The following is a 25,043-nucleotide window of genomic DNA, read 5'->3' as shown; positions in this document are numbered from 1 at the left end:
AAATTTCCTCTTAATTAACTACTTCCGAACCCTGCTCGCATGCAAGTTACGCATCACGTGTATTGTTATATGGCTTTTTCGGAGATGCGAGATGTGAGCGATATGTGGTCAAGAATAGGTCCCCAGAGACGGCGCTGGTTGCCGGAAAGCAGAAACCTGCCTCCACTATGTTCGTACCCTAAGGCAACTCCTCTTTGTGGTAATCCTTCATTATCCAGTTCGAGATTTCGCTGATTCATAGCTGGCTCTCTGAGACCTTCGTCAATAAAATTATTTGCTATTTGGTTCTCAATCCTCATATTGTGCAGAATAGCACAAGCATTTACAATTCTTCCTGCTAGTCCCGATTCATACATTAATGGGCGCTCTTGGTTTAAGCAGCGGAATACAGATTTCAAGACTCCAAACGTGCTCTCTACACAACTACGACTTTGACATAGTGCTTCGTTATAAAAATATTCAGGTGTTCCTGGTTGCTGGTGAGGTAATGGGGTTAGAAGCCATGGTTCCAATGGATAGCCTTCATCTCCTATGAAAAGATACGGTTATTCACAAAACTTAAAAAAACATGTATTTACCTATCAGCCACGTTTGCCTTTCTCCTCTTTCAAAATTATGTTCCATACAACTTCGTACTGGAGAGTTCGACCAAATGTAGGCATCGTGACGTGCACCAGGAAAGCGAGCATTAATATTTAATATTTTATAATATGGGTTACATACCTGAAAAAATTCATGATACCATAACTCAAGAGAATGAAATCGCAACATTTGGGGCTCTCATTAACCTACCACTTGAACATTCAGAGAGTGATATCCATAACGGTTCACGTAGGCTTCTTCGTGGTCACTTGGTCCCCGAATAGATACATGAGTGCAATCCACCGCACCGATCGCTCCATAAAACGGTTGCATCGCGTTTGCAAATTTCAATTGTGCAGCATTCCTTTCCTCTGCAGTTAGCGGAAACCGTATTTTTCTTCTCAAAAAGACATTGTTTATAGAGTCAGTGACAGCATGTACACATCGACTCACAGATGGTTGACTCATAGTTAATCCTTCTTGATTTCCTACCGGATTTTGATAACTTCCGGTAGCATAAAACCGCAAAGCTATTAGAACCTACAGTAAATTATAAGCAATACCTATTATTGCTATATCTTATAAGATGAATATTTTTCAATGTCACCTGTTTTTTACGGATAATCCATAAGGACGTTGACGTGCCAAGTGAGGGCGAAGAGCTTGTATCAAATCTGTGGCCATATCAGGAGAAATACGGTACAAATTTATAAATTCATCATCTGGAAGTTCCAAAGGTTCCATGACATCTCTAGAGCCCTTTGTTCTACTCGGCGTTCCATTATTCTTACTCTTCTTTCCAAATGTAGTAAATCATAGGCAAGATACTCCATTTTTCAAATCAAAACTAAGAGCGAGGTCACAAGTATGTCAGGTTACAAAGTATTACCCCCACCAACTTGATTCTTTTTCGATTGTGCATCAAAAAGTAAAAAAAAACATTATTTGGCCTAGTAAATAGTGTAAGCAGAGGACAGAGGCAAACTTATTTCCGTTTCCATAACACAAGTTTTTTATTCGGACTACATGAAACACTAAACACGAAACGGAAATGACTCCACCTCTGCTACTCATAGTACGTTTTAGCGTATCCTAAAGCTAATTTTATTCTACAACGTTTCTCTACTTCTACCAATGCTAATTATTATTACTTACCTTCGTATGTATAATATGTACTTTTGTTTTCTCTTACTTCAAAATCTATGATGTGGTGGAAAAATCGCTAAAATTTTTCTTAATCACATCCAAACACATTTAATTTCAAACAATTTAATAACAGTCGTTCGACACGTTCGACGGTCGTGGAAGCTGTCGGTCGAGGAACGATTGTTTTCGCTCTGTTTCACCGATTTCGGTAGGCCGCGTAAAGTCCGGAATTGCAATATAAGGATTTCGGTCGGTCGACGTTTGACCGACACCGAAAATTGTCGTTGACTAGTACAGAATTTCACTCCTGGTCTGGAGACCCTTCTGGTATATGTGGGTAAACGTCAGATGTAATTAAAAAAGTAAAGAAACGTATTAAGAGTGTCTGTTATCCGACAAACTCCAATAAAAAATTTTGACAAAAAAAAACACCATAGAGATTATCACATTAAGTTCTCATTCTAGTGACTACTAATGAGGAAGACGATGACATGCTACTAGCATTATATAATACTATAATAAAATAATTGTATAATACCAATAATGGTGATGGAAAACCTTCGGCAAAGAAAATAAAAACTACAGTCACGCTCTATATTGGAATAGTTTGATGAAACTCTTGAACATAAAAACATGTATCTCCTCCTTTTTCCCATTTTAGCAGCTTATGCCAAAAAATATTTAAGCGCTCCCCTCTCAAGTGTCAATAGTAGGCGATTGCGACGTTGATTATATTAATATTTTGTTCATTTACCTTCAGTCAGTTTTTCCTTAACCTTATTAATCATGTTTAAACAATTTGTATCAATCATCATTCTTGGTGCCAAAGGCACTTGTATTTTACATTTATCGCTAGTGACATTCATTGAATCCAAATAATTTGTAGTTTCTTTACTGACTTGTACCTTAGGTGCAGAATTTTCTTCTTTATAATCAAAAGCAATGTCCTCTGCATAGGGTAGTTCACATACAATAAATCCCCTCGTATCTTTGTCTAATCTGGGGATATTTAATAAAATGTTTTTACCAAAAATTGAAAATGATATTATTATTTTAGAGTAGTACATTACCTTGGTATCAGTACTACATATTTTGGATTCAAGTTCGCATAGTATACTTTTTTGGCAACAATATATTTATCCAGTTCGATCATTACACTTATTAATGTCCAAAAGAACTCTAAGTAGCTATCATCTTGCACTCCAGTTGATACAAGTTTATAAGTTTCTTCCCCTTGGAGTAAATACTAAAATATAGCAATAAAAATGTATAGAAAATTAAGTTGTGTTTACTTGCCTCTGGTCAGGCGTATGACAAAAATAAAAGGACCAAGGTGTTTCGAGCTCTAACAGAAAACAGAATTAGGGATTAGCAAGAAATTGACCAAAATGATAAAATTGACACTCCAAGAGACCGTAAATGAAGTCAAAGTAAACAAGAAAACAACGGAAAAAATTATAATCAGGGACGGATTAAGATAGGGGGATCCACTATCTCCAGTACTGTTTAGTGTAGTATTAGAAAAAATTATAAAAGATGCGGGAATCAACAGAGAGGGCATTCTGTATACAAAAAGACACCAATGCTTAGCCTTTGCAGATGATTGAGTTATCTTAGCAAGAGATCGGAAAGAGCGATATCGGTGACCAAAAGCCTAGAAGATCAAGCGCAAAAAGTAGGCTTAGTGTTTAACGAGAAGAAAACGAAATTTATGGAGTGGTCCGACAGGGATTTTGAGAAGGGAAGATGTCTACAAATAGATTCTGAGAGAGGGAAACGATACAAGTTTGAGGAACTAGATACATTCACATATCTAGGAGTAGTAAGGAAACCAAATGTAACTCAAGAAATTATGGTAGGAAATAGATGTGTTAGCGCAATACAGAAAATTATTAAGAGTAAGGACTAGGGCTGTAACGAGCCCTGTTTTTTAACTTGACCGAGTACCGAGTACCCGGTTAAAGGTAATGGCCGAGTACCTAGTACTCGGCTGCCGAGTAGTCTTAACAGTTTTGCGACCTTTATCAATATATACTAATTATACTATACACCATAACATAATATTATATTTTATACATAACATAAATATAAATATACAGGGTGGCCCATCGAAAACGTTCCGTAAGGCATAACGGCTAGGGTATTCTTTTTTTTCAAAAAATCCAAAAACACGTCAATTTTGTTTTTTTTGAAAGACAACTTTTGCCCCAAAAACGATTGCAAAATCTTCAACTCTCTGAGCGGGGGTGTCATCCCCCAACTTTTTTCAAATGGAAAGACCCCCCTTCGTACCGAAGTCGTACCGCAATGAAAAGGGCTTTCTATTCTCTATACTTTCTTCGTTTTTAAAAATCGGTCGAATTATTGAGAAAATATGAAGGATTGAAATTTGAAAAGTTTATTTAAACATTTATCAGTAGTTTTATTATGTGGCATAAGGGTAAATTCTTTCGACCAATTTGCTGTTTTTTCTTATTATTTCTAGATGTTTACGCATTTTTTAACTTGCCACAAGGTTGAACGATCAGGTGCGGTAGTTGCTAGATAGCTGTTCTGTGACTTATGCGTTGAAGTTCTTCTCAATATCGTTAAACTTTTTAACAATTATTATGGAACAATTATTATTATCGAACTTTATTTTAAAAATAATAAATGTGGCAATCAGGTTGCGCAGATATTCAATGAACGCCATCCTGACAAAAACCTTTATGACAAAATTGTTCGCGAGTTAGTAGCAAAATTTCGCGAAACTGGTTCCGTTATGAATAAAAAGAGGCAGAGGGAAAATCCTGTAGTAAATGAAGCTATGGAGGTATTCGTATTGGGCCAAGTTGCCATGGATAGTACGCTGAGTACAAGAAAATTAGCCAATGGGACCGGCGAGAATCAAGTGTCCAAAGGATATTAAAAAAACGCAAGTTCCACCCGTACAAAATTCAGTTGGTGCATGAACTCAACGAAGACAATTTTGATCGTCGCTTGCAAATTTGTGAAATTATGAGTGCACGAGTAGCGAATAATAATAATTTCCTATTTAATGTGTGTTTTTCGGACGAGTGTACTTTCTTTTTGAACGATGTAGTTAATCGGCACAACTGTCTGTACTGGGCTGAGGACAACCCCAGGGTTTTTCACGAGGTGCACACACAAAACCCTCAGAAATTGAACGTGTGGACTGGTATTTTTGGAAATTCTATTGTAGGTCAGTTTAACGATATTGAGAAGAACTTCAACGTAGAGTTGTCACAGTTCAAAGTCACAGAACAGCTATCTAGCAACTATCGCACCTGATCATTCAACTTGTGGCAAGTGAAAAAATGCGTAAACATCTAGAAATAAGAAAAAACACAAATTGGTCGATGGAATTTATCCTTATCATTAACTCTGATAAATTACAGTTGAGGGTTGGAACCTTTGGTGTTACACAGCAAAATAAAACACTAAATCACCACAATACACCAAAACACTTTTACTTTTATACTGGACGCGCGTTTCGCTAACCATGTTAGCATCATCAGCAGTTGATTATAAACTGAATCTCTGAAACAACTCTGATAAATGTTTAAATAAACTTTTCAAATTTCAATCCAACCAAACCAAACCAAACCAAACATCTAGAAATAAGAAAAAAACTCAAATTGGTCGAAGGAATTTATCCTTATCATTAACTCTGATAAATTACAGTTGAGGGTTGGAACCTTTGGTGTTACACAGCAAAATAAAACACTAAATCACCACAATACACCAAAACACTTTTACTTTTACACTGGACGCGCGTTTCGCTAACCATGTTAGCATCATCAGCAGATATAAACTGAATCTCTGAAACAACTCTGCTAAATGTTTAAATAAACTTTTCAAATTTCAATCCTTCATATTTTCTGTACGACTCGACCGATTTTCGATATATAGAAAGCTCTTTTCATTGCGGCGCCACTTGTCCCCCCTTCCCATTTGAAAAAAGTTGGGGGATGACACCCCCGCTCAAAGGGTTGAATATTTTGCAATCGTTTTTGGGGCAAAAGTTGTCCCCCTCACAAACAAAATTGACGTGTTTTTGGATTTTTTGAAAAAAAGAATACCCTGGCCGTTATGCCTTGCGGAACGTTTTCGATGGGCCACCCTGTATAATTTAACATTAAAGAAAGCTAGTTAAAATTCCCGGAATTCCCCGGCCTTAAACCAATGATCTTGTTTGTTTTGCCTATGATTGGCGAGCGGATGGGATTCTCCGACTACAAACCAATGACCTGATTTGTTTTTCTTATGGAGATATTGTTTTATTCTGTGGTTCCCCATGCAAACTGATATTTCTAATGTGCTGGATTCTGAATTGATTCTTTTAAGGTGCGGTGGCGACGTTGATTTTATTTTAAGCAAAACTCATATGTGTAACTAATTTAAAAGTCAAAAATAATTCTAACAATTAATAATACCCTTTAAAGTTATATTAAAATGAGTGGCAGTGCTGACCTCTTTTAGATTATAAGTATTAAATTATTATTTCACTGTGTTTGTGTTATTACTTATTATTATTACTTTGCTAAAATACATTAATTATAGTTATGAATGAATAACTTTTTGTTTATTTTATTATTTGCCACTGTGAGTCTTATTTTTATCTGTTTTGGACATATACATTACTCGGCCTACTCGGCCGAGTAAGGCCGAGCACCAAGTACATATTACTCGGTTAAAATTCTGGCCGAGCACCGAACTACTCGGTACTCGGTGCAGCCCTAGTAAGAACATCTCTAGAAGTTTAAAAATCAGAGTGTACGAAACAATGTTACGACTAATAATGCTGTATGCATGTGAAACGTGGACGTTCAATGCAACGGAAAGTTCGGGGCTAGAGATTTGGGAAAGCAAAATACTGAGGAAGATTTTTGGAGGAAAGAAGATAGACAACATATGGACCAGAAGAACAAATGAAGAATTAACGCAACTATATCGGGCACCGAGTATAAGGGGAGTAGCAAGAGCACAAGGACTAAGATGGCTGGGACACATTGAGAGAATGGCTGAGGCAAGAATTCCTAGACCGAGAACGAGATGGAAAAAGGATGTTGAAGAGGACTTGAGAAGGATAAGAGTGAATGTGTGGAGAATAAAGGCGAAAGACAGAAACAAATGGAGAAAGATGTCCAATCAAGCCATGAGCCTTTTAGGCTTCTAGAGCTATTATATTATATTACTTGCCTCTGGAACTTTTTTGCTATCTGTAAAACCTAGAACGGAAAAGCATCTAGGTCCTTCTATTTTAAATAGCTTCTCGTCTGGTATTCTAACAAACTTTCCATGTCTTACTAAGCCACTCACTGTATCATGCATATTTATTTCTACGTCTTCCTGTTCTTCACATACCCTAAATAAAGACAATTTAATTTAATTACATATATTAAATTAATTATTGTTAGAGTTAAAAGGTGGTTGGGGATTGAAGACTTGAAATGAAAACCGGGCTAAGTGCCAAAATTAAAATTTTGAGAAAATCAATGTTTTTGATACCTTCCATTATTACAAGCAAAGCCAAAAAAAGGTAAAAAAGTCTGATAAAGTGACAACAATAAACACATAGATAACTGAGCTAAACTAAAGACTGAATATTTCTTTGAATTAGGTTATTTAAACATCATAAGTAGTCATTATTTTAATTTAAGGTAAAATTCTGCAGCACAAAATTAAATTTATCACAAATATAAACACATTAACAGCAAACTACAATAAACTAACGAACCGAATATCTTTAAGTTTTGTTTTTGACAGTTTTTGTTGACATAACATGTAAAAACGGACAGGATCGCATACGACATTTGAAAGTCGAATGCAAGTCAAATGGTTTAGACCCACTCGCGCAAAAGTGTGCGGCATTTCTCGCATGCGATCGTTGACGAACGGTTCGGAAATAGAAGCATATTGGTTTTCATTCGACATTCGCCTTATGTCGCACACGGCTTGATGTCGAATGGTTTCGAAAATACGGCCCTTCTGATGTATGTGCCACTGGTAGTGATTACATCATGATTTTATACTGATTTCATTACATCATGCGCAAGACTTGATGCGCGACATCTTTGATGCCGTATTTAAAGTACTTCCAAAGCGTTGGTCGCATAGCCCGTTTTATAAATTATTGTACAGGGTGGGTCAAATTCGACGCTTTTAGAGGGAAACACCCTTTTCAATGACATAGACGAAAACTAATACCTGTGTCTGGAGCTCAATTTGTATCAAAAACATGATGGTGAAAACTGCACATCGATATCTGTTACCATTTATGAGTTACGGAGTGTTTTTCAAAAATGTGCATTTTAACCAATCGCTGTAACTTTTTTGCTATGGAAAATTTTGTATTTTTATGAAAACATTTTCAAAGCACCTTTTTACGCAGAATTTAATGGTTTAAGTATATATTTTTAAAATTAATAATTTAAGAGTTATCAACAGAAAAATTGATTTTTTATTTGGGACACCCTGTATATTTTTAATTAAATGAAAAGAACTTAAAATTACCTTTCCAAAAATATAGCACACTTGATATTTTGTTATACTCCTCTTAGAAATACAGAATTTTTAAAAGTTCGCCACTTTTAACTAGTAGGCTTTGGACCCCTTATTGATAATCTCTATATATCTGCCCCTAATGGAACTCGAAAACATATTTTTCCAGTAAGACGAGGCACCGCCTCAGAACTCATCAGCAATATCTCAAAATTATCAGCAAATATTTTGCAACCAATTACGGGAATAATTGAATAGCTAACCAAGATCTCAGCCTTTGGCAAGGTTTCTATTTTTAAATTGCCCGTATAATCTAGAAAAGAATTAAAGTACTTAGCGGTTATGCGAGGGTATCTTTCATCCCCACTGAGTGAATGAATTCCGCGAAATTATTCCCCGAGAAATGTTCCAAAACGGTCCCGTGTGTCCATAAGGCTAGGCGCAAATTGAGTCGCGTGTATCGTGTGTGACATGGCGCGACCGGCATGACGCGACGCGGCTCTCGCTCTGCTTGTATAAAAACGGCTGCATAAAAATGTCTGATTCGCCATCGAAAGAATTATTGTTACTAAACTTTAGTCCTGAATTAGAATCAGATGATGCCGAAGTGTAAATTTTACTGTATTCAATCAATAATCAAAATTAATTCACGCGAACGCGAGGCACGCGTCAATAAAAGTTTTTAAATCGGTCTTAGATATAAATCTGTCCTATAATGCACAGCCGAAACTGCTTGACACAGAAACTCGAAATTTGGCAAATGCGTTCCTTAAGTGATGTAAGTGAGCACTAAGAAGGAATTTTTGGAAATTCGGCCACTAAGGGGTTGAAATTAGGGGTAGAGGGTTGCATAAAAAGTTGTTAAAATCTGTTCTAGGAGTATGAAATTTTGCACAGAGGTCTCTTAAACGGCGTAATTGAACACTAAGAAGCGATTTTCGGAAATTCAACCTTTAAGGGGGTAAAATTACCGAAACTAGGGGTGGAAATTTGTAGATTTTTTTTTTAAATTTGTCGTAGGAGTCAGTGGCGGCTCGTGACCCGTGTGACTGGGTGGGCGACAAAATTTTAGTTGCGTCTATTTGCCCCCCCCCTAATTTACATAATACCCTAGCCCAGTTTGTAAATATATGTTATCTCTGGGTTAAAAATATAGCTCAAAAATATTTCAATAAAATTTATTAAAATGGGTTTTAGAAGTATGAAATTTCAGTTTTTCTTATTTTTTAAAATATTTCATATATTTCCAATATTTCCATATATTTCCGAAAATATATTTCTGGAAATTTTACATAACTAGTTATTAGATATAGTTTAAATGTGTTGATGCTGTTAAATATAATTTAAATTGTAATAAAATGCAACTCTCATTGCCAATATTATTTTCGTTTTAACTGCTGCTCACAAGTAGAATTTTTTTGCATTACAGCCGGCGCAAATCAAAGCCTACTTATTCAAAGTGGGCGAATTTTTAAAAACTCTATATCTCGAAGAGGAATCGACCAAAATATCAAGTATGTTATATTTTTGGAAAGGTAATTTTAAATTATTTTCAATGAATTAAAAATATACAGGGTGTCCCATATAAAAAATAAAATTTTCTGTTGATAATTCTTAAATTATTAATTTAAAAAAATATATATTGTTGCGGGCCGGTCTGGACTCGACTTAACCTCACAATATGACCCGCCCTCGGATGACCTTAACATCGCATAGACACCGCAATGATTCATTCGTTCGAGAAGAATCGAGTCCCACTGGAATGGACTAGTACATACGAGAACATTCGAAAACCTTCTCTACGCACCTAACGATTTATGGACAATTCTAGAGTTCTTTACCTGTCGGTATAAAAGCCGGCGGCGGTGGCCTACAGAGGGCAGTTATAAATATACCAGTGCAGTTGACGCGCTAAAATTCAAAATAAATTCTTAGTTATAAATCGTTTGTAAATAGTTCTATAAGTCTTTTATCGTTATTGTTTTTGTTAATTAGTGTTAAATAAATAGTGTTTAAATAAATTGTGACTTTCTATCCACACGGAACCGACGAAAAACGTAACAATATTTAAACCATTATTCTATGTAAAAAGATGATTTGGAAATGTTTTCATAAAAATACAAAGTTTTCCATAGCAAAAAAGTTTGTATAGCAAAAAAGCGATTTGTTATGGCGCGTTCTGACGACTCGTGTACTTGGCAAGTATGTTTTATTGGTATACAGGGTCTGGCGGGAGTGTAGCGTAGCTCCTATAATAAATAACTTAGAAATTCTGTATAGATGCCCGACGCACCATGTATACCCTGTATACCAATTACAAATGTTTGTCAAGTAGAAGAGTCGTGAGAAACCGCCTTTAAAAATGCACATTTTTGAAAAACACCCATTTTTATAACTCCCCGTTGATACAAATTGAGCTCCAGACACCGATATTAGTTTTCGTCTATCTTCTATAGAAAAGGGTGTTTCCACAAAAAGCGTCCAATTTGACCCACCCTGTACATGGCACTTAGCGCCTTGATTTCAACTAAAAAGTATTTTTTTTAATTAATAGTAAATAATTACGGTTTTCATTTCAAGTCTTCAATTTATTTTTGGAGAACATTTACCAAGAACGAGACTAAACGAGCAAATGTCGCGAATTTATAATCAATGCAAAGAATATAGGTTGGAGAATAATAATTATCTTAAATACCATTATTTTTTTAAATTTGCTGTTGTTAGCTGCCTGAATTGAATTGATTTTATTTATTTTTTCTTGAAAACACTTCTAGATAGACATAATATGATAGAAGAGAAAAATAGTTACTTTTAATTGCCTAAAAAATTAAAAATTGCAAGAAGTCAGTCAGTGGCGTACATGTTTTTTTCAATTATTCTCGATAATGTATTCCCTGGGACACCACTGAAGTTAAGAATTTTAATTCAAGTCACAGTAAAATGTAAAAAATTGTATATAGGGAAAATTTTCATATGTGCTTTTACATGCTTGTTTGGGCTTATACATCCTCATTTGTGCTTATAAAAGCTTTTATAAAGGTAACAATCCCTTAAGCCGCGTTCTCAGAACGACGTTGTGTCGCTGGTGACACAGTTTGACATTTCAAACAACCAATGAGAGCTGTACTAAATTTGAAATTGACAGCTGTTTGAATTTTGTACAAATCTTATTGGTTCTTTTGACGTGTCGCTGGCGACAGTCGAAGTTCTGAGAACGAAGCTTATCACGAATGGGGACGTTCTCTCTATTACAATACTACTTAGGTACAGCTTTGAGTCTATTTTAAAATACAAACCTTTTTACATCTGTATCATTTTTATCCATTTGGAGTTTAAATGGTGGCTGACGGTCAGTTATTTTTATCGTGGGGAATGGCAATGATAGCACTGTGCCAAAACTGAGAGGCTCTGTCCAGGGCTGTTTACCTATTAAGAATTAAGATTCTTAAATTTCTCTTGCAATGTATCCATAATAATTTTATTTGTTGATTCTATTAGATTTATATCATACCTTTTCTGTACTTAAACGAATTGAACAAGTGTACTCCTAAATCGAAACTACAAATACAAGATTTTGTTTCGGTTACAATTCGTTTCACAAAATCGAAATATTCTCCTTTTCCTTCCAAATTTCTCATCCACTCAATTAAGTCGTGTTCAGAAAAAATGGTCTTAGAAGGTTGAACGTTGGGCCCAATAAAATACACAAATATATCATGTTGTTTTAAACTTTTAATTATAGATTCCTCAAGATGCTTATTTTTCTCAGACTTAAATGACTTCAAATCACTTATAACAACAATTTGTAAGGTAATTATGCCTAAAATAATTCTACTTAGTTTTAAGGGCACAACCACAAACTTATATGTACGTAGGAATACAGAGTGGCGTCTCTCATACGCCGCGGAAGCTCTAAGGAGAACGGTAGTTTAAATCGAAATGAAATTTTGGCTGCTTATGTAGGTTAACTGAAAGCATTTTATAAAAATATATAGAATTGTACAGGGTATCCCCGAAAAAAGTTACACATCAACGTTGTGTTTTTTCTAATGGAACATCCTATATGTTAATTGATTTTCGGATTCTAGGAAAAAAATAAAGGTGAGTTTTATTAAAGAAGCATATACCTAATATCTAAGGATTTTGATATATTTCACATTTTGTGAAAATGAAGAGAAAATTTTAAATTTCGGTAACAGCTATCGAAATTTTTGTTGACCTTGTATAGCTTGATATTTAATTACGGTAACAATTGTATGTTAAAAAAATTGAAATTTAACCCGAAAAGTTATACAGGGTGAAACAAAATTAATATGGAACATTAGTCACTTTTAAAAGCAAGTTACTCCATTATTTTAAATGGAACACCCAGTATATTTTTTCGGTGTTCAATAAGGAATTTATATATCTTCAAAATATTATTAATGTTGCCTACCCCTCAGACAAAGATTTTCCTATATATTTTAATTTTTATGATTTTCGGTCAGTAGATCTTTATTATTTGAAAAAATCTAGGTGGATGTGTGATATATCTGTTGTTAATCTAACAAAAATTAAAGATTGTCGTGTAAAATACTCAACGGTAATAAAAAGATATACGTTTAAAACATATTAATTATTACAGAATTAAAACTAGATATAATATAAACCTATAATTATGTGACAAAAATTAGCTAGATGAAACCAAATGCTCAAAATGCTTCCATTCCTATTAACTGCATAAAATGATTGTCTTTTCAAAAGGATTTTTTCATTTTAAAAGGTATATGTGGATTTCTACCTCGAAAAGCAGCTTTAACATATCCCCATAAAAAAAACCAGACTAGATAAAATCAGGAGCATTTAAGTATTCCATTAATTGGTGAATGCACATTGCATTGCATTCACCAAACTAATAATATATCAATTCTCTCTGATGTAGGATAAGTTTGCATTTTCGGCAAATTTCTGAGAAGTTTTTTTTTGTGTTTTACATGGCTGGGAAACTTAAATGGAAATGACAGTTCATTAAAAATAGTTTTTCCTCCAAGATGCAGAGGCGCAAAATATTAAAACTGTCAATATTAACAATGCAAATGTCAATATCTGACAATAATAAAATTTGATTTTTAACTGTCACTCAGAGATGCTTTTGTTGTGATTTTACGGTTTGATTTCGTTTTGATTTGTCGAATTATTGTAAAATTAAATTCCTTTAGATTTTTTGCAAGTATTCTGTTTCAGACAATGTTTTTTAAAAATGGTGGGACAATTTGTGTTTTGTAATAACTTTTAATTATTTTTTATCATGGAGTTTAATTGTTGTACACCTGGTTTCCGAAGGATACAATGGTAAGTAAATTAAACATATCTACTTACAGTTATAGATTTTTTAAATTAGTACTGCTAATAAATGCCACTTGCAGAGCAGTTATTTAATTTTTTTTACAGTGCATGTAAGGAATTAAGGACGCGCATTTTATATTAGCATGATCAGCAGATGATTACATCTGATTTAATTTGTTTTTATTATTTCAGGTCCCAAACGGAAACAAACTGGGAATCTTGCCTACACCAAAATTATATACCTAGCCGTTTCCAATTCACTTCAAAGGGAGGAAAATTATGTAAAACTGCCTGCTATTTGCTGAAAACCGCCAAAGATTAAATTATAACTGTAACAACTTAATATATACTATTTCTAGTTTTTTTAATATATTTTTTAATTAATATCCGACATATAAGAACACTTTGTATGCTTTTAATTCAGTTGATTTATCGTTTATAATATGTTCGACCTAATTAAAAGCACACAAAGTGTTCTTACATGTATGTCTAAATTTATTATGAATTTATTTTAAATTAACTAAAACAACCCCCCTTCCCCGCACCCCTCTCTTCCATTAGTTTTTCTTCCTCCGTCTACCAGAGGCGCCCTTGTATAATAAAATTGAAATGTATTATAAGTTGCCTATCTATTTAATAGTATAAGTCTTTTATCTATGGTGTTTTAGCTGACACAAAATGATAACTAGTTGTTAAAGTTGGACTAATTAGACAGCTATGTAGAAGGAACGTCAGACATATCCAGGAGCGTAGATAGGTGTATGCTATGGGGGTGGTACTATGATTAAGTCGCAAAAAAAATCACCGTCGGAATTTTTTTGTCGAATTAAAACGACGGCGATTTTTTTGTCTTCAAAAAGATATAAAAACATAACACAAAAATTAAAATATAGATTTGTAAATAACATAAACAAAAATGAAACAACGACGTTTATTAGTTAATTTTCTATAAACTATAAATAAAAAACTCTAAACTATCAAAAAAAAACTATAAAAACTATAAACTATAAATAAAACTACAAAACAAAATCAAGTTTTCTAGTACGCTGTTTGGAAAACCTATCAATAACAGCATCAACATTTATTTCAATATCTTTATGGATATTGATTAGAGTTAACCCCACTAATCTGTCCTGACCAATAAGAACACTTTGTGTGCTTTTAATCAGGTCGAACATATTATAAACGATAAATCAACATAATTAAAAGCATACAAAGTGTTCTTATATGTCGGATTTTAATTTTAAAAAATCCTTTCATAGTCAATGACTATTTCAATTCTCGTATCTCGTCAAGCGTCAGGGGGGGTACTGTCCCCCAGTACCCCCCCCCCCCCTTATCTACGCCCTTGGACATATCATAGCCACCTAGATTTTATCAAATAATAAATATCCAGGTACTCAGATCAAATCATGTAAATGAAAATATCTAGGAAAATCTTTGTTTGATGGATAGGCAGCCTAAATAGTATTTTGAAGAGAAATGAATGTGCATGAATTCTCCATTGAATATCAGAATAATATAGTGGGTGTTCCATTTAAAATAAAAGAGTAACATGCTTTTAAAGGTGACCAATGTTCAATATTAATTTTGCCTCACCCTGTATGACTTTTTGGATCAAGTTTTAATTTGATTTAGAGTACAATAGTTCATTTAACTAAATATTAGGCTATACCGGGTAAATACCAATTTAGGTAGCTTTTATTGTAATTTAAAAATGATTGTTCTTTATTTCTAGAAAATGTTAAATATGTCAAAAACATTACATTTTAGTCATATACTTTCCTTATAAAACTCACCTTTATTTTTCTCCCAGAATCCGAAAATCAATTAATATATAGAGTGTTCCATTACAAAAAACACAACTTTGATATGTAACTTTTTTGGCGACACCATGTAGAACTCTCTATACTTTTAAAAAGTGCTCTGAATTAATCTACATATGCTCTAAAAAATTTAATTTCATTACAAACTGTCGTTCTCCTTAGAGCCTCAGCGGCGAATGAGAGGCGCCACTCTATATTGTACTGCATTAGAATATGGGTATGGTACCATAGTAGCCGTTACCGGAAACAAGCCGCAACCGGAGAGACGACGCCGCACAGTAGAACGATTGTATGTTTGATGCTTCACAAATTTCTTCAAATACATATTCAGAAAGCCATAATTTAATCAACTAAAATCGAATTTTATTGATAAATTCACCCAAAGCTATATATTATGGTATACAATATATGCGTTTCTTGTATGGATTAAATAAATGACTTAATTCATGTGCCCCATACAAAAGTTTTAGCCCATATTTTAACGAATAATTTAATAGAAATTTTGAAACACTTGGGTGTTTATTTAACTCTATTCTCCGTGAAAATATACATTTTTCAGCGAAATTTATTATAGTTTGCGTCTGTCTTTCGTAATTATCAAAAGTCCCACCGAGTCCCGATTATTTGCTGGTGGGTATGACTTCTCTATTTTATGCTAAACTTATGAATACAAAGTTTTATTGCAGCCGCTTGCAGCAAAGATGGCTATGGAAAATTTTGTTTAAAATTTAATTTTTTGTGATACACTATACAACAATTAAGACTTTGAAAATTATTGTTACTGAGAATACATGTTGATATTAAAGAACTGGACAAATCGCAAGGTCATAACTCATATAGAATAAAAAATATGATAAAAAGTTCATTAAGTTTTGGAATAAGTATGAAATTATGCAGTTTAATTTGTAAGTCAATTTAATACGGAAATTCAAATAAAATATATATTCTGGAAAAACACCCCTGCACTATTCAGTAAGTTATCTATAATAAAGTTATGACTATTTTTAACAAATTTGAAGATTTTAGAAAACATTTATTCAAAAAAATGTCTAAGTTAGAAATTTTGCATAATTGCTGAATGTCCAGCAAATTGCATTGGGTCGATCCACTGTGCGCCGGCCACCCGGCTATGAATTACATAGAATCTGGCGCTGGCACATGTGAAAGCTCCGATAAGTTTCTATGTACCTCATCGCCGAGTGGACAGTGCCTGTCTATTAAGTAATTAAAAGTAACTAAGTTACATAAAGTAAATCTGTGATACAGCTGATGTTGTACTTACCAGGTTTATTAAACTCTTCTTCAAGTTCATTTATACCAAATATTATAGCTTCCATCCAATTTGACTCTCCCACTTCAAATGTTTTTATTGTGTTAATAAGAGCATCAATTGTAAGATTTGAATTTATAAGTGAAACACCCGCGCATTGAGCATCAACATTATGTGAATTGAATAGAAATAATTTACACTCATCCTTAACTTCTGATAAACGATTATACAGCAAAATGTTAGTTAAACTGTCTAAACCCTTCTGGCGATCTTCCGTTTTTAAATCGAAAAGAATAACACAAGACTTGGGAGCAGATGCAGGTGGCATCTTAGTAGTCTAGGAAGTTCAATATTATACTCACAGCTCACAGTACGTATATACTAGCAAAAACTAGTAACTTGTATTCTTGACTATATATTTACTGTTATAATGCTTTAAAGCTCTACACTTAGCAAATATCCTGTACACCTGTATATTGCTATTTGCACAGTTAATGTAATTGCAAAATAGCACAAAATTACGGAATTTAATACAAAAACTTGTATATTTTATTATATTGTATTTCATAAACAAGAAATACCAAATCAAATACTATACTTTCACAGTAATCACAGATTCTATCTCTAAAACTCTGTCTGATATCAGCTGCTATTTATATTTATATATTTTAAAACATGTTCAAACTTGGTTCAAACTTGTTTTTTGTTTTGAATATTTTCCTGTCATATTTGAATTTGTTTGATGTAGACCACAGCACAATACACATATACATATAAGGTACCACAGAATATGGGTACAGAATGCACAGAATATAAATAATATATTTTCAGAGATATAGATTAGTAACTAGATACATGTTATTCAGCGTAGATGGCTACGAGAATTGCATTGCGGGTCTTTCAAAAATTTGTATTTCTAATTAAGTGGGACAATCGCAAGAATGGTAAACTTGTGGCAGACTTCCGAAGGTAGCAAGTGCCCGCCACAGATTGGTTGGTTCCACGGGAGGAGAATAACAACCCTGAATGGCCGTCCAGCTGATATCTGTCAATCGAGGAAGAGGAAGGATTATTCTGTGGATAGACATTCGACCTTCAACATTAACGTTTTTCGCGCCAAGAAACCGAATGCTGATGTTTTGTAATAGTTATTTAGTTTGTAACAATTGATCGAGTTAATTAAATGACTTAATTATTTAGTGTGCCTAATTTGCTACCCGCAACGGCCACAAACTCTCTAGGTAAACTTATTAGGTTAATAATTCTTATTTACCATTGTTATTTACCAAGTCAAGTCATTTTTATAAGAACTTTATTATATTATTGATATATTATGTTATTTAAATTGATTTAAATTGTTTTTTTATGACTCTATATTTTTGACTTAAATCATGATAATCTGCAAGTTAAGTCAGAAAATGACTTAAATCAATATAATTACCCTCAAGAAAGCCCTCAAGTCAATACAACCAGAATTCAATATCTAAGTACCTATATTTTTTAAATGTTAATAATTTTCTTGTATTGCCGATTCCGATTACCGATTTTCTTATTACCTATAGGTACATATCTATATAATTAATTTATTTGAGGTACAGATGGGAATAAAAGCACTTAAAATAAAACGATTTATCTTCAGAATAACTACCAACAATAAAAATACCGTATGATTGGATAAAAACGGCGTCAGCGATGGCTATGAAATGAAGATCGCCGTCATTTTATATGTAAAATTATATGGGAAATGCTGGGGAAATGTCATCGATCGTCATTTCATAGCCATCGCTGACGCGTTTTATTCGATCATACGGTATAAGCATTAAGAACATAAAACACAACTTAAATAAAATTATATTTTGTGGTACTTTCACTTACCCCACTGTTCGGTTTTTATATGATTCAAAATAAAAAATATATAAATTGTAAAATTTGTAATTTTTTTTGGCCATAATGCGTTCTTTCAAAATCATGACTTTGAATTTTGAGACCAAAAACTGACAAATAATTTGTCAAAAAAATCATATTACAGCTATATGTTTTATTTTGCATAAAAATGTTAACTAATAAGTTAGAAGAATTATATTTCTTCCCTAACTAAGTGGTTTTATCCAGAGGTTTTATCGCTAAATTTATCTAAAGCTAAGTACAACACAAATCTTAAATACGTGGACTATTATAACAAATACATCGTAAAAGACTGTTTTTATAGCATTCTGAACGAGGATTCAAGTTAAACTTTATAGAAAATAATTTAAAGGAAAAATGAACCTGCTCGCAGATGCTTGTTTTAAGTAAAATCCTAGAGCTCTATGATTTGCTTTTATAAACTCTGACACATGATGCAGAATTGCATGAATCTTTGGAGTTATCTTAATACCTAAGTTGAGTATTTCCAATCTAATTGTTCGATGTCATGTTCAAAATGTTTGTTTAGTGCTTGACCAAAACAACTCGAAACTACTTGATTGAATGCAGAAAACACTGCAATATATTTATTCCTAAAAAAAAGATGTTTAGCTTTTTGCTTCTAAAAACTTTGAATAGGATTCTTTACTGGACGATATCGTCTTCAAAATATCCACTTTCTTTAAAAGTTGTCTGGCGTTATTTCCGTTACATTTTCCATAATGATCTAGTTTCAATCCCGCTTTTTTTTATCCATTCTGTTGCAACATTGGTATTCTCCAATTCAAGACAATCAAATAGTTTTTGAACCACACCTAATAAAAGGTGAAGCTCAGGAGGGGGAATATACTTTAAGACAGGTGTTTCTTCGTCGCCAATGATTAAAGGTATGTTTATACGGTTTTCTAAAAAATAATTGCCCTTTTTTATATTGTTCATTGAACAACAGTTTAAAAAATACAAAAAAAATATTTCAAACAAAAACTCTTACTAAAATCTTTGGCTTTTGTTATATTTCCTCTAGATTGTTGCCATAAATTTGTATTTTCTGTAATACTTTTGATAGTTCTGAATGATCCTTTAATGGGCAAGTGTGAGTGGATGAATTTGACATTTGACTGAAGTCCTGCTGAAGACCAAGGAGAATCATAATAAGCTTAAAGTCAGCGGCAAAAGTATAGGAACAAATTCCACATATGGACTGCAGATCTAACGTCTCAAAGAGGCTTTTAATGTTAGCATAAGATTCAGAAAACTTTGGTCCAAAGCCAATTATGAATAGTTTATTAATTCCAGCACTTTTATATTTCTTGAAATATTCGGGATCATTTTCAGAGAGCACATTCAGATAAACTTTAAGTGATCCACTACCACTATCAATGCCAATTTTTAGATGAAAATCTTCAGGTAATTCTCTAATTTCCTAAATATATGATAGAAGACCAGATAAATCTAAGCAGTATACATAAATTAATATTAACTGAATTAACATTTTTCCTATAAATTATTTTTTAAAATGTGATTTTCTGAACTTGAATTCTAGTTCAGAATGCTACCAAAATAGTCTTTTACGATGTATTTGTTGTTATAATAGTCCACGTATTTAAGATTTGTGTTGTACTTAGCTTTAGTTAAATTTAGCGATAAAACCACTTAGTTAGGGAAGAGTTATAATTATTCTTATTAGTCCAAACCAAACTTATTAGTTAACATTTTTATGCAAAATAAAACATATAGCTGTAATATGATTTTTTTGACAAATTATTGTTTCAGTTTTTAGTCTCAAAATTCAAAGTCACGGTACGTCACTGGATCTATGGAAATGATTTAGTTGTTCGATGATTTTGAAAGAACGCATTATGGCCATTAAAAAATTACTAATTTTACAATTTATATATTTTTTATTTTGAATCATATAAAAACCGAACAGTGCCCCCTAGAGTCGTCAAGTTGTCAAGTCGTTTGTTTAATTATATTTATATTTTATTATAAATATAAAATTGAGATTTACTGAAAATGTTAAATCGAAACGTTTTGCGCAACGTTAAGTTACACAATTGATTTTTTTAATACATTTTTTTTAAATGGAACACCCTATTTATAATAAATAGGGTGTATAATATTTAATTACTAATCATCTCAAATCGGCCAAATAAAATAATAGAATCTTCCTTTGTCTTTCAAACTATATATAAAATACGTCTGCTGGATCAGTGTCTATGAAAGGAATGCGGACAAAAAACATTTAAATAAACGTTAAATAACGTCGACTTGACGAGTACGTCACCGCAAATCGCTCCGCCCACTCATTTTATTGGCTACTTGCAAATTTGTCGAATTTTTATTGATGGAACGCGTCGTTTAATTTTTTACGAAAAACATCGAGAGAATATCGTTTCCCCTCTCACGGATACGTCGTAGCTACAGAACGCCAGAACGGACAGGGTGGACCATTTTGGTTGTTTCTATAGGGTATCTAGGAAACCGTAAGAAATATTCAAATTTTGATACTGCAGTCTCGGGTTCTTTTTTTGAAAAAATCACAATGGCACTGATCGTGGCTATCTTGATTAGCGATGGGAACTATCGAATGAATTATACTATCGAACGGTTACTGAATGAATGATTTCAACTATCGAATGGTTTTATTCGAATAAAATCATTCATTCATTTGTATACTAAAGCATATGTGACAACCTCGCGGTGCGACTAAATGGTTATCGTTGAGCCACGACTATCGAATGCTTTTCGTAAATGAAATTTAGTATTCGTTTGATTTTTGTGTGCATCAGTGCATTATTAGTTCTTCCAAATTTTTATAACTTCGCCGTATAAATACTGTGCTATTTTTGCGTTTATTAAAATATTTAAAATACTAAAATAGTAGTTTTTTTTTAATTTTATTTATTGACGATTGTGTGCATGTGCAGGTGGTCAAAATTTTTCCGAAAATTTGTGTGGTTTTTCGTAGTCCGATCTTTCAATTATTTAATTTTATATGGTATATGGTCAATTTTTTAATGGGAAATTTTGAGAAGTAGCAATTTTTAAGAGAGATGAGATGAACTTAGAATTTTTAGAATTTAGAATGAGTGGGAGGGGGGTTAATCACTTCGACCTTACAGATCCATTGTGTCCCCCTTTCTTGAATCATAACTCATCATACAGTCCCAGGGCTTTGACAAAAGCCAGTATCTGGGACGGTTTTATAGAGGGTAGTTCTCCATCTCCAATATCAGTGGTACCAAAATTCATGGCACGAATGGTTGTCGTCTCGGCGCACTCAGTGATGAGGTGTACTGGTGTTTCCCCATCTTTCCCACAGAATCTGCATTCGCCGTTTCTTCTTAGTTTCAATCTACTGAGGTGTCCATTGAGGAGACAGTGTCCTGTTAAAAACCCCGTGACAATCCGAAGATTGTTCTTACTCAGAAAGATCTGTGATTTTTCTTGATCATAAGCCCTCAGAAACTTCTTCGAGTGTCTTAGACCATTGCAAGATTTCCATTCCAGGTTGCGGATGGAATCTTCCAAGTTCTTGAGTTCCGCCTTGAGTTGGTTACCACTGGAAAGCAGAACGGTTCTGGTCCAGTTAGTGGAGTGTTCGCTCCTTTCCTAGCTAGATTATTTGCTTTTTCATTGCCTTCTATCCCTTGGTGAGCAGGCACCCAGTGTAGGAGGACTTTGTTTTCTTTGCCTAATTTATTCAGCTTCTCTATGCATTCTTTGACCAATTTCAAATCGATTGATACTGAGTTGATCGCCTTTAACGCTGCTTGACTATCAGATAAGATGGCTATTTCTTGTTTCCGATAGTTCCTATCTAAGATAAGTTGTACGCATCTCTCGATAGCGTAGATTTCTGCCTGTAGGATACTAGGGTAAGTGCCCATTGGTTCGGAGTAATTAGCTCTCGGCGCAAACACTCCGATCCCTGTTCCCGTATTGGTTTTGGAAGCATCAGTATACCAAGTTATGGTATGGTCTTTTAACTGCTGGGCAAGCGTTTCGCTCTTCCAATCCTTCTTATTGCTCAATACTACATTGACATGTTTGTCAAAGTTGTACGTTCTTGGCATATCGTCCACTGGGAGTTTCAGGAGTGGTATTTCCTTTTTGAGGGTGTTCCAAGCCCCTGATCTGACAATTCTCCCAGTTCTAATTCCGTTAGTGACCATTCTAATCATTGTCGCATGGGCATCTCTACCAATGACAATGTGCAGTGGTGTTAGATCTAGAATGACCTCCATTGCTGCTGTTGGACAGGTTTTCATGGCTCCTGTGATACAAACGCATGCTAGTCTCTGGACTTTGCACAAGTTTAGCCTTGCCGTCCGTTGCTCTAGTTTTGTGAACCAGGCAACTGCTCCATAAGTAATCATGGGTCTTACTATCATGGTATACATCCAGCGCAAAGTGTTAGGGGAGCAGCCCCATCTATTTCCGGCCAGTCTTCTGCATATCATGAGAGCCTTTATGGCTTTGCTGGTAGTGTTCTTAATATGCCTGTTCCACAGGAGTTTACTGTCCAGGGTTATTCCCAGATATTTAACTTCCTGTGTTGGCAGTATTACCTTTCCATCTAGTTGAATTCTTTTCAAGTTTTTCAGACTTCGCTTTCTGGTGAATGGCACTATCGCGGTTTTGTCTGAGTTGATACTCAGCACGACAGTCCTACACCATCTCTCAGTGATACGGAGTCGTCTTTGGATAATATTACACAGGGTGCCTTTTCCCCCGAGCGATGATGACTATGTCATCTGCATACCCAATGCAGTGTATTCCCGCTAGAGTTAATTCGTCTAGTAGTTCATCCACTACCAAGCTCCACAGCAAAGGGGAGGTTACTCCACCTTGTGGAGTTCCTTGCGTTGTTTTAACAGCTACAGTTTTGGTGCCCATCTGAGCCTCTGCTGTTCGTGTTGACAGCATTTCCCAAAACCAGCGAATAATAGTTCTGTTCACCCCTCTTGTTTCTAGAGATCGCCTGACCACCTTATGTGGTATATTGTCAAACGCCCCCGCAATATCCAAGAAGGCACAAATTGCTGTTTCTTTGCTATCCAGACTTGTCTGTATTAGCTCCGTTAATTGGTACAGAGCAGTTTCTGTGGATCTGCCCGTTCTATATGCATGCTGACTATCATGCAGTGGTTTAACCTTTAGATGATTTTCTCCAATATGGTGTCAACTACTTTCTCCAGCGTTTTTAGTATGAACGATGTGAGACTAATAGGCCTAAATGACTTGGGATTTGTCCAGTCAGTTTTGTCTATTTTGGGTATGAAGATTACTTTTGCTCTTCTCCATGTGGTTGGTATATATCCCATCGCTAGACTGCTTCTTGTAATGCTTAGTAGATGGTGAGTAGCTATTTGCTGACCTTCCTTTAGAAGGGCAGGAAAGGTCCCATCTACTCCTGCTGCTTTATAGGGCTGAAAGGTGTCGATCGCCCATTTCAGTTTTTGTTCTGTTATTACTAGCTTGGCCACTTCCCAATCTTCCCTGCAAGGATTGTGGGGTTCAGTGGGAGCTACATGAGTATCAATAGGTATGCTACCTGGAAAGTGTATATAAAGTAGGAGATTTGCTCTCTCTTCCTCTCCCTCCGTGTAGCTTCCGTCAGATTTCTTAAGTGCCATGTTGAGGATAGATCCACTCTTGGCCATAGCTTTATGTAATCTAGCTGCATCAGGAGTAGAAGTGATGTTTTCGCAAAAGGATCTAAAGTCAGACCGCTTTGCTCTTCTTATCTCATTATACTCAGTTAATTTCTCGCTGTAGAGCTGCCATTCGGCACTGGATTTAGCTCTATTAAAGAGTCGGCGGACCTCCGATCTAAGATTGGCCAACTTCTTGTTCCACCAGGGCTTGTTGTTACTTTTTTGTATGCCTTTACTTGCGGGGCAACTAGATTCGTATGCATCCAATATTGCACCGCTGACTTCCCTTTCGTACCATTCTAGATGCAGATGGTTTCTGGCCCTACTTGCATCTATACGGTTTAGGTTGTCTACGAGATTGGTGTTATATATGTCCCAGTCTGTTTTTCTTGGATTCCTTCGAGTTTCTGTTTGGAGTGTGATTTCTCCTAATTTGAACTCGATGATTCTGTGATCTGATAGGGAGGGTTCCGTTGAGACCCTCCATTGTTTCACGTAACTGATTAATTTTAAAAATACTTACAATTAATTTTAAAAATACATATTTGTATTTTAGATGTTTTAATAATATGAATTAGTTGAACTTAATAATCATATTTAAGTAATGTAGTTAAGTAAATGGTTATCGAACTCAAACTATGGGGTGAGAAAATTAAAATAAAAGTTTTACACGTGCCAATTTAAAAAAAAAAGTTAACGATGTTTGTATTTTGTTTATGCTAATTCTCTTACATGTACTATTTTGCGAAGAAATATTTCATTTATTTTTTAAAGTAAATGCCAGTAAAAGTAAATATAATTTTTAAATAGTAATATAAAGCA

General features: G+C 34.3%; 2 protein-coding genes across 2 annotated transcripts in view; both read right to left on the bottom strand.

The window, feature by feature from the left end:
- LOC115889533 (protein Wnt-11b-1-like) overlaps positions 1-25,043 on the bottom strand; it is a 369,661-nt gene that overhangs the window by 80,747 nt on the left and 263,871 nt on the right. The gene's annotated exons all lie outside the window — the stretch shown is intronic.
- LOC115889531 lies at positions 2,302-17,368 on the bottom strand. Its single transcript, XM_030909564.1, has 6 exons — positions 16,666-17,368; positions 11,744-12,052; positions 11,529-11,658; positions 6,931-7,096; positions 2,799-2,974; positions 2,302-2,727 (listed from the first exon to the last, which is right to left on the bottom strand). The coding sequence occupies exons 1-6, from the start codon at positions 16,979-16,981 to the stop codon at positions 2,475-2,477; spliced, it is 1,350 nt and encodes a 449-aa protein (XP_030765424.1). The 5' UTR covers positions 16,982-17,368; the 3' UTR covers positions 2,302-2,474.

This window comes from Sitophilus oryzae, unplaced genomic scaffold, assembly GCF_002938485.1.
Source record: "Sitophilus oryzae breed Bouriz unplaced genomic scaffold, Soryzae_2.0 scaffold_815_pilon_pilon, whole genome shotgun sequence".
In the NCBI taxonomy this organism is placed as follows: Eukaryota; Metazoa; Arthropoda; class Insecta; order Coleoptera; family Curculionidae; genus Sitophilus; species Sitophilus oryzae.
This window is presented reverse-complemented; position numbering and strand designations above follow the sequence as displayed.

Bases quoted from the DNA above. Each gene is read 5' to 3' on its own strand.
- LOC115889531 (XM_030909564.1), bottom strand. From the start codon at position 16,981: ATGCCACCTGCATCTGCTCCCAAGTCTTGTGTTATTCTTTTCGATTTA. The intron at 12,053-16,665 runs GTAAGTACAACA...GAATTATTTTAG, and splicing joins AGAAGAGTTTAATAAACCTG to GCATAATTACCTTACAAATT. The intron at 11,659-11,743 runs GTATGATATAAA...AATTCTTAATAG, and splicing joins TTCGTTTAAGTACAGAAAAG to GTAAACAGCCCTGGACAGAG.